We start from the raw sequence: 15,613 nt of genomic DNA, 5'->3' as shown, positions 1-15,613 counted from the left end.
TGTAAAATATTCATATTCTAACATTATATTTAGCTAATATTTAAGCTAGCTTTTATTTAAAAGCATTAATTCATTACTTTATATTACACTACATATTATATCAGATGATAGTGTAATATAAACTGTAAAATAACTCACTGCAGGTGTCTTTGCTACATGAACGTGGTGTCAGCCTCTATTTCTATCAAATTTCTGCAATGGTATCTGCAGATATGCCGCAAATGTCCCTAGGTCTATTCTTATGCATTGAATACATTCTTTGTAAATAATACTTTTTAAAAACCATTGTCTTCCTTTGATTCCCCTAGTGTTTCCTTTTGAGTCTCGCTTGTCCCATCCGGACTGGGGACCTTCATGCACAGATATTTCAGTGGTCATGTCACAGGTTCTTTGACTCAGATTCACTTGCCTTCCAAAATAACCATGCGTATTACCTACATCTCAGCACAACTCTTACTCCACGAGGACTGATTTCCATACTATCCTTATTCCTACTTCCCTCTTACTCCTCACACCTCTCCACCTTTCCTTACTTTCTCCATCCAACTCCTACCTGGCCATCCAGGTCTAGTTTAAGCTACATCTAACATATGAAACGTTCCTCTATAGTGAGCTCTCCTTTCTGTACACTTTGTAACCCACTTCAATAAAGTATAAGAGTATTTATACGATTTTGTATCATTTTCACTTAATCCCATAGTGATTTACAGAATTATGCCTGGGTTTGGGGGATGCATTATAGACAGTGAATTGGATATTTTTTCCTTGTGATTCTGTAGGATTAAGCAAGGTAGTTAAGCCACAAACTCCAACACCCAGAAGTCCATTTGTCTTAAATTCAGATCAATGCTGAAAACTTGCATCTATTTTGCTTTGGCTTTCACCTTTTCCCAACTTCATTGTTTCTCAAATCTGCCTAATCATAAGAATTACCTGGGGACTAGGTATAAGTTACAAAACATAGAGCTCAAGAAAGGGCATTTTGATTCAATAGGCTTGGCAGACAAGTCTTGGATAGCCCCCCAATTATCCCTGCCTCCTGGTAGTTACAGCTTTGTGTAGTCTTTCCTCTCTGAGCGTAGATGGGACCTAAGTCTTGCTTTTAACCAACAGAATATGGCAAATGTGATGGACTGTCACCTCCATGATTATGTTACGTAAGTTATAACTTCTGTCTTGCTAGCAGACTCTATAGACTCTCTCCTTTGTTGGCTTTGATGAAATAAGTTGCCAGATGGAGAAGACCATTTGGCAAGGAACTAAGGCTGGGCTCTGATCAACAGCCAGTAAGGAACTGAGTCCTGCCAACAACTACATAAGCTTAGAAGCAAGTATTTCCCCAGGTAAGCCTCAAATGAGATGTCAGCCAAAGCTAACACCTTGATTGCCAGCTTGTAAGAGACCCTAAAGCAGATTACCCAGCTAAGTTGTGCTTGGATTCCTGACTGACAGAAACAGTGAGATGGCAAATGTGTGTTATTTTAAGCTGCTAAATTTGTGGTAATATTGTTACACAGCAGTAGCTAATAGGTTAATGGTAACCCCAGTAAACTGCACCCCAGTTGATTTCTGTGTTCAAGTAAAGTCAGGAATCACTGCTTTAGTTGGTGATGTGAATTCTGCATATTTTGTGGTATATTTGTTGAGATGTTGATGCTGCAGATATGAATATGTAAGATGTGGAGAACTCAGGGGAAGATAAAAGACTGACCAAGATAAAGAAGTCTACAAAATTTATAAAGGTTATATGGCTCTTCCCTCTGGCTGATATTAAAATTGGAAGACTACAATTCAAAAGGGATTGTAAAATATCCTTGGATAAAGGACTTGTTTCTGACTCACAGATGTCCATTCTTTGATAACTCAGCCCCTGAGATCAACATCAGTACAACCTCCTAATATTCTCTGAGCCAGAAAAGTCTCCATTCTTGTACCCAAAGAACCATATCTACTGAAAAGAAGACCCTGGCACTGGTAATATTGCTCTAGCTTTTATTATGTGCATGTCTTATCTCTTCAAAAGAATAAAAATATTCCTTTAGTTCAGGAGCTATATCTTATATTACTTCTTATTCTTCAAAGAAAACTAATAAAATAGTCTTCACACAATAGGTATTGAAACTCACTTATTGAATAAAATCCCCTAGCCTGTAAGCATATAAGTTTTAAATTCATGACATTTAATGAAATTGTTGAAGTTTTCATGGGCTGTTGTAAGTACATGATGAACTTGAAAGTTTGGATAAGTGTGCTCTCGTCCCAAGTCAGCTACACTTATTCCTGATTTTCTCCATTTACCAAATGAGAATATAGTATTTGCCTTCATGTAATTTTTTCTATGTGAAGAGTATTCACTGAAGCATTTAAAAGTGACAGTTCTGGCATCAGGTAAGTAAAGTTGAAAGTGCAGGTTCTGACTCCAAATTGTATTTGAGCAATTTCCTGAAATTTATTTTAAAAAGCCTGTCATTGGTTATAAATTTGAAAACTGAGTTGGAGAATAGAAACAAGAGTACATCACTCAAAACTCTAAAATCTAGCCTTAGAAAAACCATACAACTTCATTTGGATATGTGAGTTTGGCATGTTTTGAGGCTATTAAATCCATTGTTGAAGTCTCACCTTATAGATTTCCATCTAACCACATAGATTGGGACACATTTATAGGTTTCTCACTATCTTTCTGTATCTATATGTTCATTCCTCTATGTCCAATTCCCTGTCATTCTCCATCCTTTCATCTTACATTTTTTCCACTTTATTTTTATCTCTTACCCACCACCCTGGCCAAATAATAAAGTATCAGTATTATATTCTGTCATAGGTTGTAAGATCTTTTGGGATTATTAATTTACCTGGGCATTCCTACATTGAAATACCATTTGTGTAAATACTTATAAAACGTAGCATCATACATATTTCATTTTGACGCTACTTATACAAATAGGTAGTTGTAATTCCAGAAGCAAAGTGTCAGAAAGTAGTCACCTCCACCTCTCTTCTCTCTTCTGTCCTTTTCCATACTTCCTCCCACTCACTGGTGATTCCCTTCCATGGATCAGGTAGGTGGATAATACTGGGAAGACCAAGATACATGATGTGGCCCCTCCCAGCAAGGAGCTCAGTCCAATGAGGGCTTCTCATCTTTAAAGAACTGATTCTGAAAATCGTATATATAGGTAGATATATAAAAAAGGAGGACCCGTTTTCTCCTTTTTTTTGTGGTCAAAAATTATAGGTTATGGATTCAGGGAGGACTGACCTCAAATCATAGTGCTATCATTTACTAGCTTTGCAATCCTGAGCGACTTGAATAATCCAAGTATGTCTTAATTTTCTTATCTGAAAACAAGTTGCTGTGAGATAATGCATTTTAAAAACTTAATATATGAGTGTATTTCTATTACATTATCTTTTACGTAGTAACTACCTAGTAAATTCTAAGGCTTTTATTTATTTATTTATATTAATAAAGCTTAAGAAATATCTTGTTTAGAACCTGGAACTACAGTTTCAAGTCAAACAATATATTTAATATCAATTTAATGATTATTCTGCTCAACAAATGTTTATTAATTATCTATTAAGTGTCAAAGATATTGTTACTGGGGAGAAAGCATTGAACAAAATCTGAACCCTGTTCTGCTGCTTTTAGCCTTGTACTATAAGCATTTAGATTTCTCTCATGATAATATGGAAAGGGGATGGACAGGAAGAAGTCAAGATGACTAAGTTTCCAACTTTTGCTGCTGGGTGAACTGTGGAGGCTTCTAAAAAGATGAGAGTAAGAATGTTTAGACACATGACTCCAGTATGAGTGCCCAACTGGGTTCACAATCCCAATGGGCTAACAACCTATTCCAGAATATAATAGTGCATTGTTTGGCCATTTGTGGTGGGTGATAGAGCAAAAAATGGAAGAATGGGAGAGAGGGGGATTGGGGAATAGAATGAGGTTACACTAAGACAGACAAGTGGAAATGTACAATATGAGGTAGGATGTGTGTATTTATAATTCCTTGGATGGAGACAGAGATTTCAGAGACATAAGATCATGTTCACTGAAGCCCTGGCTATAGTGCAGATACTTTTTCAGAGAAAGTAATGAAGGGAATGAAAAGATCTGCGTTCTGGGATGTAACACTTATGGAACAGGTGGAAGAAAAGTATGCTTAGGAGACTGAGAAGTTATAGCCTGGAAGTGGGAAGAAAAGTGGTTAGGTGATTTTACAAAAGTCAAGAGAGAGGAGAATTTCAAGGAAGAGGAATTGGACTAGAGTATCGAATGACACAGAAAAAGAGGGTACAACCTTAGTCATTAGATCGTATTGTTAAGGAAACCATCTCTGAGGCTCTAACTCTTTTATCTGCACGGGTCCCTATTTCAAATAATGTTAGATGTTGCATTTATTTAGATCAGTGTTTCACAAATCTAATTGTACGTTAAAATCACTTGGGGAGTTTTTACAAAGTACCACTCTCAATCCCTCCTCAGATAAATTAAATCATAAATCAGTTGAGCATCATTGATTTGGACCAGTAGAATACTGATAAGAAGAGAAAAACGCAGTGTAATAGTTAAGAGTAGGAACCTGAGTTTTACATCCCAGCTCTGTTACTTCTTTTTTATTTGACTTTGGGAAAGTTATTTACACTGGAAGGCCCCCAACTCTTTATTTCAAAATGAAATAACAGGAATATATGATCGCTTATAATACAAAAGTGCTTAGCAGAATGCCAAGCATGTAGTAAATACTGAATTCATTTTGAACCATTTTCTTCTGAAAATGTCAGTCTAAATTCCTAAGATGCCAGTTTATAATCAACGAATTTAGGCACTGGAGTTACCTGGATCTCCTCTTTCATCCTCTTTTTTGTTTAATCTTTTTGAAATATATATATATATGTATATATATATATACACACACACACATATATTTACATATACACATTTATAAATATATATATTCATAAATTGATGATCTGGTTCTGTGCAGAGTACATTAGTGAACCCTTGTCCTAGAATGAATTTCAACTGGGAATAATAATCACTAAATTATTTCAGTGCTCACCGGGTATCAGGGACTTTTCTCAGTCCTTTATTATAACAATTCTACAAAAGAAGTTCTAAAGTAAGACTCAGGGAGGTTAAATAACTTGCTCAGGTATCTCCGTCAGAAGCTTGGGTTCATAACCACCCTGCTCACCTGCTGTGCACATACAGGGATTTAGGAAAACAAAGAAATACAAACGTAAGATGGGAGTACATCCCTCCACATAGGCACACGTGTGCTCTGACACACTGGAAAAGAACTCACATCTTCCTTTGTCCTTTCACAAGAAACTGAGTGTGGAAAATCTGGGCCCTCAGCCTAACAGTCTGATATTTTGAATATTTTATCATCCTACTTTTTGAAGTGATTTGAATGAAAGAATCAAAATATGCATAGAACAGAAGTTGTTTTAAGTGTTGTTTAAAGTTGTTTCAAGGGTTTTTAGTGTTTGCTCCCTGTGGAATTGAGTCAAAATATCTCAACATGATAAACACAAATTGGTTTTAATAAATGAAGCAGTCTTTAAAGGTGAAAAGTATTTCAGCCCAAACTTTTACTATGCCATTGTACAAGAATGGATTTTTAGTATTGAGAACTATTGAACATACACCTCTAAATAAAATGTGTGGACACGATTTCTTATACATGCACTGTGACATTGGCAGACAGAATTTTATTGCTCATATTAATTGGCATTTCTTAATATGGGAGAGACTTCTACTTTTTCCAACTGAAAAGCACAATTAAGCTTTTTTTTCAGAGTTGAAAACACATTCTGGGGCCCTGAACTAAGACGGCAGAGTAGAAGGACGTGCTCTCACTCCCTCTTGTGAGAACACCAGAATCACAACTAGCTGCTGGACAATCCTCGACAGGAAGACATTGGAACACACCAAAAAAGATACCCAACATCCAAAGACAAAGGGGAAGCTACAATGAGATGGTAGGAGGGGCACAATCACAGTAAAATCAAATCCCATAACTGCTGGGTGGGTGAGTCAAAGACTGGAGAACACTTATACCACAGAAGTCCACCCACTGGAGTGAAGGTTCTGAGCCCCACGGCAGGCTTCCCAACCTGAGGGTCCGGCAAGGGGAGGAGGAATTCCTACAGAAACAGACGTTGAAGGCTAGTGGGATTTGACTGCAAGACTTCGACAGGACTGGGAGAAACAGAGACTCCACTCTTGGAAGGCACACACAAAGTAGTGTGTGCATCGGGACCCAGGGGAAGGAGCAGTGACCCAGACCTGAACCAGGAGACTGAACCAGACCTGGTTCAGTGTTGGAGGTTCTCCTGCAGAGGAGGATGGTGTCTGTGGCTCACCGTGGGGTCAAGGAAACTGGTAGCAGAAGTTCTGGGAAGTATTCCTTGGCGTTAGCTCTCCCAGGTCTGCTATTAGCCCCACCAAAGAGCCCAGGTAGGCTCCAGTGTTGGGTTGCCTCAGGAGAAACAACCAACAAGGAGGGAACCCAGCCCTACCCATCAGCAGTCAAGCAGATTATAGTTTTACTGAGTTCTGCCCACCAGAACAACAGTCAGCTCTACCCACCAACAGTCCTTCCCATCAGGAAACCTGCACAAGCCTCTTAAATAGCCTCATCCACCAGAGGGCAGACAGCAGAAGCAAGAAGAACGACAATCCTGCAGCCTGGGGAACAAAAACCACATTCACAGAAAGATAGACAAGATGAAAAGGCAGAGGGCTATATACCAGATGAAGAAACAAGATAAAACCCCAGAAAAACAACTAAATGAAGTGGAGATAGGCAACCTTCCAGAAAAAGAATTCAGAATAATGATAGTGAAGATGATCCAGGACCTCGGAAAAAGAATGGAGGCAAAGATCGAGAAGATGGAAGAAATGTTTAACAAAGACCTAGAAGAATTAAAGAACAAACAAACAGAGATGAACAATACAATAACTGAAATGAAAACTACACTAGAAGGAATCAATAGCACAATAACTGAGGCAGAAGAACGGATACGTGACCTGGAAGACAGAATGGTGGAATTCACTGCTGCGGAACAGAATAAAGAAAAAAGAATGAAAAGAAACGAAGACAGCCTAAGATACATCTGGGACAACATTAAACGCAACAACATTCACATTATAGGGGTCGCAGAAGGAGAAGAGAGAGAGAAAGGACCCGAGAAAATATTTGAAGAGATTATAGTCGAAAACTTCCTTAACATGGGAAAGGAAATAGCCACCCAAGTCCAGGAAATGCAGAGAGTCCTATACAGGATAAACCCAAGGAGAAACAAGCTGAGACACATAGTAATCAAACTGGCAAAAATTAAAGACAAAGAAAAATTATTGAAAGCACCAAGGGAAAAGTGACAAATAATATACAAGGGAACTCCCATAAGGTTAACAGCTGATTTCTCAGCAGAAACTCTCCAAGGCAGAAGGGAGTGGCATGATATACTTAAAGTGATGAAAGGGAAAAACCTACAACCAATATTAATCTACCGGGCAAGGATTTCATTCAGATTCAATGGAGAAATCAAAAGCTTTACAGACAACAAAAGCTAAGAGAATTCAGCACCACCAAACAGGCTCTACAACAAATGCTAAAGGAACATTTCTAAGTGGGAAACACAAGAGAAGAAAAGGACCTACAAAACCAAACCCAAAACAATTAAGAAAATGGTCATAGGAACATACATATCGATAATTACCTTAAACGTGAATGGATTAAATGCTCCAACCAAAAGACACAGGCTTGCTGAATGGATACAAAAACAAGACCCATATATATGCTGTCTACAAGAGACCCACTTCATACCTAGGGACACATACAGACTGAAAGTGAGGGGAAGGAAAAAGATATTCCATGCAAATGGAAATCAAAAGAAAGCTGGAGTAGCAATACTCATATCAGATAAACTAGACTTTAAAATAAAGAATGTTACAAGAGACAAGAAAGGACACTACATAATGATCAAGGGATCAATCCAAGAAGAAGATATAACAATTATAAATATATATGCACCCAACATAGGAGCACCTCAATACATAAGGCAACTGCTAACAGCTATAAAAGAGGAAATTGACAGTAACACAATCATAGTGGGGGACTTTAACACCTCACTTACACCAATGGACAGATCATCCAAAATGAAAATAAATACGAAAACAGAAGCTTTAAATGACACAATAGACCAGATAGATTTAATTGATATGTGTAGGACATTCCATCCAAAAACAGCAGATTACACTTTCTTCTCAAGTGTGCATGGAACATTCTACAGGATAGATCACATCTTGGGTCACAAATCAAGCCTCAGTAAATTTAAGAAAATTGAAATCATATCAAGCATCTTTTCTGACCACAATGTTATGAGATTAGAAATCAATTACAGGGAAAAAACCGGAAAAAACACAAACACATGGAGGCTAAACAATACGTTACTAAATAACCAAGATATCACTGAAGAAATCAAAGAGGAAATCAAAAAATACCTAGAGACAAATGACAATGAAAACACGACGATCCAAAACCTATGGGATGCAGCAAAAGCAGTTCTAAGAGGGAAGTTTATAGCTATACAAGCCTACCTCAAGAAACAATAAAAATCTCAAATAAACTATCTAACCTTACACCTAAAGGAACTAGAGAAAGAAGAACAAACAACACCCAAAGTTAGCAGAAGAAAAGACATCATAAAGATCAGAGCAGAAATAAACAAAACAGAAACAAAGAAAACAATAACAAAGGTCAATAAAAGTAAAAGTTGGTTCTTTGAGAAGATAAAAAAAATTGATAAACCATTAGGCAGACTGCTCAAGAAAAAGAGGGAGAAGACTCAAATCAATAAAAGTAGAAATGAAAAAGGAGAAGTTACAACAGACACTGCAGAAATACAAAGCATCCTAAGAGACTACTGCAAGCAACTGTATGCCAATAAAATGGACAACCTGGAAGAAATTGACAAATTCTTAGAAAGGTATAACCTTCCAAGACTGAAGCAGGAAGAAATAGAAAATATGAACAGACCAATCACAAGTAATGAAATTGAAACTATGATTAAAAATCTTCCAAAAAACAAAAGTCCAGGACCAGATGGTTTCACAGGTGAATTCTATCAAACATTTAGAGAAGAGCTAACACCCATCCTTCTCAAACTCTTTCAAAAAATTGCAGAGGAAGGAGCACTCCCAAACTCATTCTATGAGGCCTCCATCACCCTGATACCAAAACCAGACAAATATACTACAAAAAAAGAAAATTACAGACCAATATCACTGATGAATATAGATGCAAAAATCCTCAACAAAATGCTAGCAAACAGAATCCAACAACACATTAAAAGGATCATACAACATGATCGAGTGGGATTTATCCCAGGGATGCAAGGATTCTTCAATATACGCAAATTAATTAATGTGATACACCATATTAACAAATTGAAGGAGAAAAACCATACGGTCATCTCAAAAGATGCAGAGAAAGCTTTCGACAAAATTCAACACCCATTTATGATAAAAACTCTCCAGAAAGTGGGCATAGAGGGAAACTACCTCAACATAATAAAGGCCATATACGACAAACGCACAGCAAACATCATTCTCAATGGTGACAAACTGAAAGCATTTCCTCTAAGATCAGGAACAAGACAAGGATGTCTACTCTCACCACTATTATTCAACATAGTTTTGGAAGTCCTAGCCACGGCAATCAGAGAAGAAGAAGAAATAAAAGGAATACAAATTGGAAAAGAAGAAGTAATACTGTCACTGTTTGCAGATGACATGATACTATACATAGAGAATCCTAAAGATGCCACCAGAAAACTACTAGAGCTAATCAATGAATTTGGTAAAGTTGCAGGATACAAAATTAATACACAGAAATTTCTTGCATTCCTATACACTAATGATGAAAAATCTGAAAGAGAAATTAAGGAAACACTCCCATTTACCATTGCAACAAAAGAATAAAATACCTAGGAATAAACCTAACTAGGGAGACAAAATTCCTGTATGCAGAAAACTATATGACACTGATGAAAGAAATTAAAGATGATACCAACAGATGGAGCGATATACCATGTTCTTGGATTGGAAGAATCAATATGGTAAAAATGACTATATTACCCAAAGCAATCTACAGATTCAATGCAATCCCTATCAAATTACCAATGGCATTTTTTACAGAACTAGAAGAAAAAACCTTAAAATTTGTATGGAGACACAAAAGACCCTGAATAGCCAAAGCAGTCTTGAGGGAAAAAAACGGAGCTGGAGGAATCAGACTCCCTGACTTCAGACTATAGTACAAAGCTACAGTAATCAAGACAATATGGTACTGGCACAAAAACAGAAACAGAGATCAATGGAACAAGATAGAAAGCCCAGAGATAAACCCACGCACGTATGGTCAACTAATCTATGACAAAGGAGGCAAGGATATACAATGGAGAAAAGACAGTCTCTTCAATAAGTGGTGCTGGGAAAACTGGACAGCTACATGTAAAAGAATGAAATTAGAACACTCCCGAACACCATACACAAAAATAAACTCAATATAGATTAGAGACCTAAATGTAAGACTGGACACTATAAAACTCTTAGAGGAAAACATAGGAAGAACACTCTTTGACATAAATCACTGCAAGATATTTTTTGATCCACCTCCTAGAGTAATGGAAATAAAAACAAAAATAAACAAATGGGACCTAATGAAGCTTGAAAGCTTTTGCACAGCAAAGGAAACCAAAAACAAGATGAAAAGACAACCTTCAGAATGGGAGAATATACTTGCAAATGAATCAACACGCAAAGGATTAATCTCCAAAATATATAAACAGCTCATGCAGCTCAATATTAAAGAAACAAACAACCCAATCCAAAAATGGGCAGAAGACCTAAATAGACATTTCTCCAAAGAAGACATACAGATGGCCAAGAAACAAATGAAAAGCTGCTCAACATCACTAATTATTAGAGAAATGCAAATCAAAACTACAATGAGGTATCACCTCACACCAGTTAGAATGGGCATCATCAGAAAATCTACAAACAACAAATGCTGGAGAGGGTGTGGAGAAAAGGGAACCCTCTTGCACTGTTGGTGGGAATGTTAATTGATACAGCCACTATGGAGAACAGTATGGAAGTTCCTTATAAAGCTAAAAATCGAATTACCATATAATCCAGCAATCCCACTACTGGGCATATACCCAGAGAAAACCGTAATTCAAAAAGACACAAGCACCCCAATGTTCATTGCAGCACTCTTTACAATAGCCAGGTTATGGAAGCAACCTAAATGCCCATCGACAGATGAATGGATAAAGAAGATGTGGTACATATATAGAATGGAATATTACTCAGCCATAAAAAGGAACTAAATTGGGTCATTTGTTGAGATGTGGATGGAACTAGAGACTGTCATACAGAGTGAAGTAAGTCAGAAAGAGAAAAACATATATCGCATATTAACGCATATATGTGGAACCTAGAAAAATGGTACAGATGAACTGGTTTGCAGGGCATAAATAGAGACACTGATGTAGAGAACAAACGTATGGACACCAAGGGGGGAAAGCAGCGGGGGTGCGGGTGGTGGTGTGATGAACTGGGAGATTGGGATTGACATGTATACACTGATGTGTATAAAATGCATGACTAATAAAAACCTGCTGTATAAAAAAATAAATAAAATTAAATTAAAAAATTAAAAAAAAAGAAAACACATTCTATTGTTCACATAGACCATGTGATGAAATTTATTTAAATAAAGTGGAAAATTGGGTAGTATATGACTTATTTTATCCTTTACCCCAAAATATATTTGTTTCTATCAGAACTTGTTTTTATTTAGACAATTTCTATTCTGTTTTTTTCTTCTTAAACTTATTATCTGTTGATTTACCATATGCTTATAAATATGTTTATAACATAAGAAAAGCCATCATGTAAACAAATCAAAATCTACAAAAGTACTGAAACAGAACCAATGATAATAGATCATAACACTAAGGGGAAGAAAAAATTATAATGAGCCACCCTCAGTTTTAAAAAGCCTGGCAGAGTGACAACTGAGTATATAAGATTTGGGAGAGATTTTATGTCTCTCTTCTTTTTCCATATTTGTTCAGCTCAAATGGAAATTCTGTTTGTTATTGTAGTAAGAGCAATTTACTAGAGAAAACAAGTCTTCAACTTAAATTTAAACCACATTTGGAATTTTCACATTATCCTTTCATTCTGTAAAATTCAAAAAGTAACTCACATAAAGTAAGTGTGCCATCTGAACTGTTATTTCCAAGCTTATCTCTGTATCACAGAATGACTGAATTGCTTTGTTAATTTATAATAATGCTATCCACTTCTGGTATGCAAGAAAAAGAAGAAACAGGAGTGACTCTTACATGCGCCTAACCCAATGGTTCAAGTTAATTAGACTATAATGTGCTCATTTTTAGTTATACAATATTCTTCATAATAATTATATGCTATGGAGACATCTATTAAAAGCCTAAAGTGATCATTTAAATGCAAAATCTCTGATAGAACTCCATTATATTTTTCATACTAAATTAACATTACAGGCTTCTAATGGATGCTTTAATTAGGCATCAATGTTATCAGAAATATTTGGCAAAATAAAATCTTTCACTGTGAAATATTCATTAAGTTCAATTTCCGTCAGTCAATATCAAGTGTTTTCTGAACCTTATGATTTAAGTAAGAAGCTAAAAGCTAAGTGAGAAACTAAAAACCCTCAGACAAACCTCCTTCCTATGTTGCCTATAAAAATACACAGACATTAAGCGTCTTTTGTATTTTATAACTGCCAAACAACTGGCTTCTTTTTAGTCATTTAGGCTCAGAGGCATTCCATTATAAGGTTATCCTAACGCTGCACAGAATCAAAAGCAAAAGGTCTATACTAAGTGGAATGCACATCTTTCAGGAAGCAACACAAATGAAATGTGTTTGTGTGTGTATTTGTAGGCTCCATTAGAAGAATTCCAAGGTCAGAGGGGGCAAGAAGAGACAATCAGAAAGGGTCAGGAGTCAACTGAGATGCTGGGACAGAAAACTAATACATAAAAGGCATGAGCAGTGCACAGGAGGTAAGCAATCACAGGACAAGCGGAGCAGCACAGGAAATAAAGCTGAGGTGCCTACCGGTAATTTTTCCATTGGCTTCCAAGGGAGGCTGCCAGCTCACAATGACAGTGCGAGGCTTCCCTTCTCTAGTAATGACTGTCAAATCCTTGGGAGCAGAGGTCGGGGCTGTGAGATGAAACAGAAACATGGTCTTGTCATTGGATGTGAAAGAAAACAGACATTTATGGGACTTCTAATCATGATGTTGACACTCAGAATCTATCACACAGTATATCATGCTTATTTTACCATGTACAATTTATTTTAGGTATTTGAATTAAACAAGCAAACAAAGATACAGAAATTAATGTTTTTCCATGGAAGTTAACTGACATTCAAAGGTGTGAATATAGAGAGGAGAACAGAATATGTGTGAATGTAGAGAAAAGTATAACTGGTATTTTCAAGTGAGCGATGCACTAAAAATGTAAGAACCATTATAAGAACAAAAAAAAATGGACACAAACTTAGTGAGATTGATGGCTACATGTCTCCAAGAGACAAAATTCTGTTACAACTGTAGGATTTATATATAAATGAAAATTCACCTAATTTTATTTTTCCTTAAAAGACAAAAAGGGCTTCCCTGGTGGCATAGTGGTTGAGAATCTGCCTGCTAATGCAGGGGTCACGGGTTCGAGCCCTGGTCTGGGAAGATTCCACATGCCGTGGAGCAACTAGGCCCGTGAGCCACAATTACTGAGCCTGCGGGTCTGGAGCCTGTGCTCCGCAACAAGAGAGGCCGCGATAATGAGAGGCCCGCGCACCGCGATGAAGAGTGGCCCCCACTTGCCACAACTAGAGAAAGCCCTCGCACAGAAATGAAGACCCAACACAGCGATAAATAAATAAATAAATAAATACATGTTAAAAAAAAAAAAAAGACCAAAAAAAATAAAGAAAGAATTTACATGCAGGTCACAACATCTTGCTTAGGTAACATACTAGGTATCTCCCAACAAGAAGGCAAAGAAATATTTGAAAACAGAGGAAATAGAATCTATGAGGGTCTTAGTATCAACCTGGTAGGAAGTAAAGATGGCAAGAAATGCTGTCTTGCTTAGAGCTACTTTTCACACATGTTGTTTGAGGGAAACAGAATTTGTCACCCCCAAATATGCCTCTTTGGCATAAGAATTAAGCTGATTATTTTTAAGAAACAACAGACAGAGGAAAAGTTCTGAAAACCGAGTAGAAGTTACTCTTTCATAAAAGGGAAATTTATACGTTTATAAGGGTATCTCCCTCTTTGTGCCAGGAAGAGGAGGATTACAAGGAGGCAGAGACTTAAATGTACATAACAACCATGCCCTTGTTTATTGTGATTTGCCTGAAAACTTCCCATTACTGGCTTCCCACCCTCCAACACCTTTTGTCTTTAGCTGGAGATGGTATTGAAAGTGGTGGCCATTTTAGGGAATTACTGTTTTCCTGGGTATCTCTCATATATACAAGAGGTATACTTATTATCAAACTTCTGTTTGTTTTTCTCCTGTTAATCTGTTTCTTATTACAGGGGGGCTCAACCAAGAACCTGGAAGGATAAAAGGACTTTTCTTCCCCTAAATTGTGCTCAACAAAAATTTAAATATACTTCAAAGGCGGCAGCAAACTGGCCAAGCTCGTCCAGTATCTTTCAGGTTTCCTTTGACCTGCTTTCTCACTCGCTATGCTTTGAAATGCAGTCAGTTTTCCTTCTAGGCAGCTCACAATGTCCAAGGCTACTATACATAGCCTTTTTCAATTACCCCAAATTTGACATATGCAATGTCAGAATGTCTTTAAGTTCCAAGCTTGGGTTCTGGAGGAATTTCCTGATCTCTGCACAGGTGTATTTGTATATTACAAATAGATAAAACTTGGTGCTAATTTTGAATTCCTCTTCACTCTTATAATTCTCTTCAGCTCTTCTGTTGACTGTAACAGTGCAGAATCTGAGCATTATCAACACTCTATTTGCAGCTTCTCTTCCTAAGAGAATTCCGAATAGAGGGACATCAAACATTCCCATCTATCATACCATTTGATTTCCAATGCCCTGATTCTCCAAGCCACTAGGATACCAGGTTAACCAAAGTTTCACCGAATTTTAATATCCTGATAAAATACTTAATATACTTAACTTTTTTTTTTAAAGAGGGAGGAGGAGAAGGAAGAAGGAAAGGCAGAAGGAAGAGAAGGATGAGGAGAAGAAAACGTCTAGTGTAGTAGATCCTTGAGTAAAGAGACTGTATATTAAACATAGTTTAATATGTATTTTAGGGCTTCCCTGGTGGCGCAGTGGTTGAGAGTCTGCCTGCCAATGCAGGGGACACGGGTTTGAGCCCTGGTCTGGGAGGATCCCACATGCAGCGGAGCAAATGGGCCCGTGAGCCACAACTACTGAGCCTGCGCGTCTGGAGCCTGTGCTCCGCAACAAGGGAGGCCGCG

The 15,613-nt window shown here is 37.2% G+C and overlaps 1 protein-coding gene across 1 annotated transcript in view; it reads right to left on the bottom strand.

Annotated features, from left to right (window-relative positions):
- Positions 1–15,613, bottom strand: part of DCC (DCC netrin 1 receptor) — a 1,173,736-nt gene that overhangs the window by 118,077 nt on the left and 1,040,046 nt on the right. Inside the window, exon 23 of the mRNA XM_059893793.1 lies at positions 13,202–13,309. Within this exon, the coding sequence (XP_059749776.1) occupies positions 13,202–13,309 (108 nt within the window). The remainder of the gene's footprint in view (positions 1–13,201; positions 13,310–15,613) is intronic.

Source organism: Balaenoptera ricei, chromosome 14 (assembly GCF_028023285.1).
Source record: "Balaenoptera ricei isolate mBalRic1 chromosome 14, mBalRic1.hap2, whole genome shotgun sequence".
Lineage (NCBI taxonomy): Eukaryota > Metazoa > Chordata > Mammalia > Artiodactyla > Balaenopteridae > Balaenoptera > Balaenoptera ricei.
The sequence above is the reverse complement of the archived record's forward strand: the minus strand, read 5'-3'. Positions and strand labels throughout refer to the sequence as shown.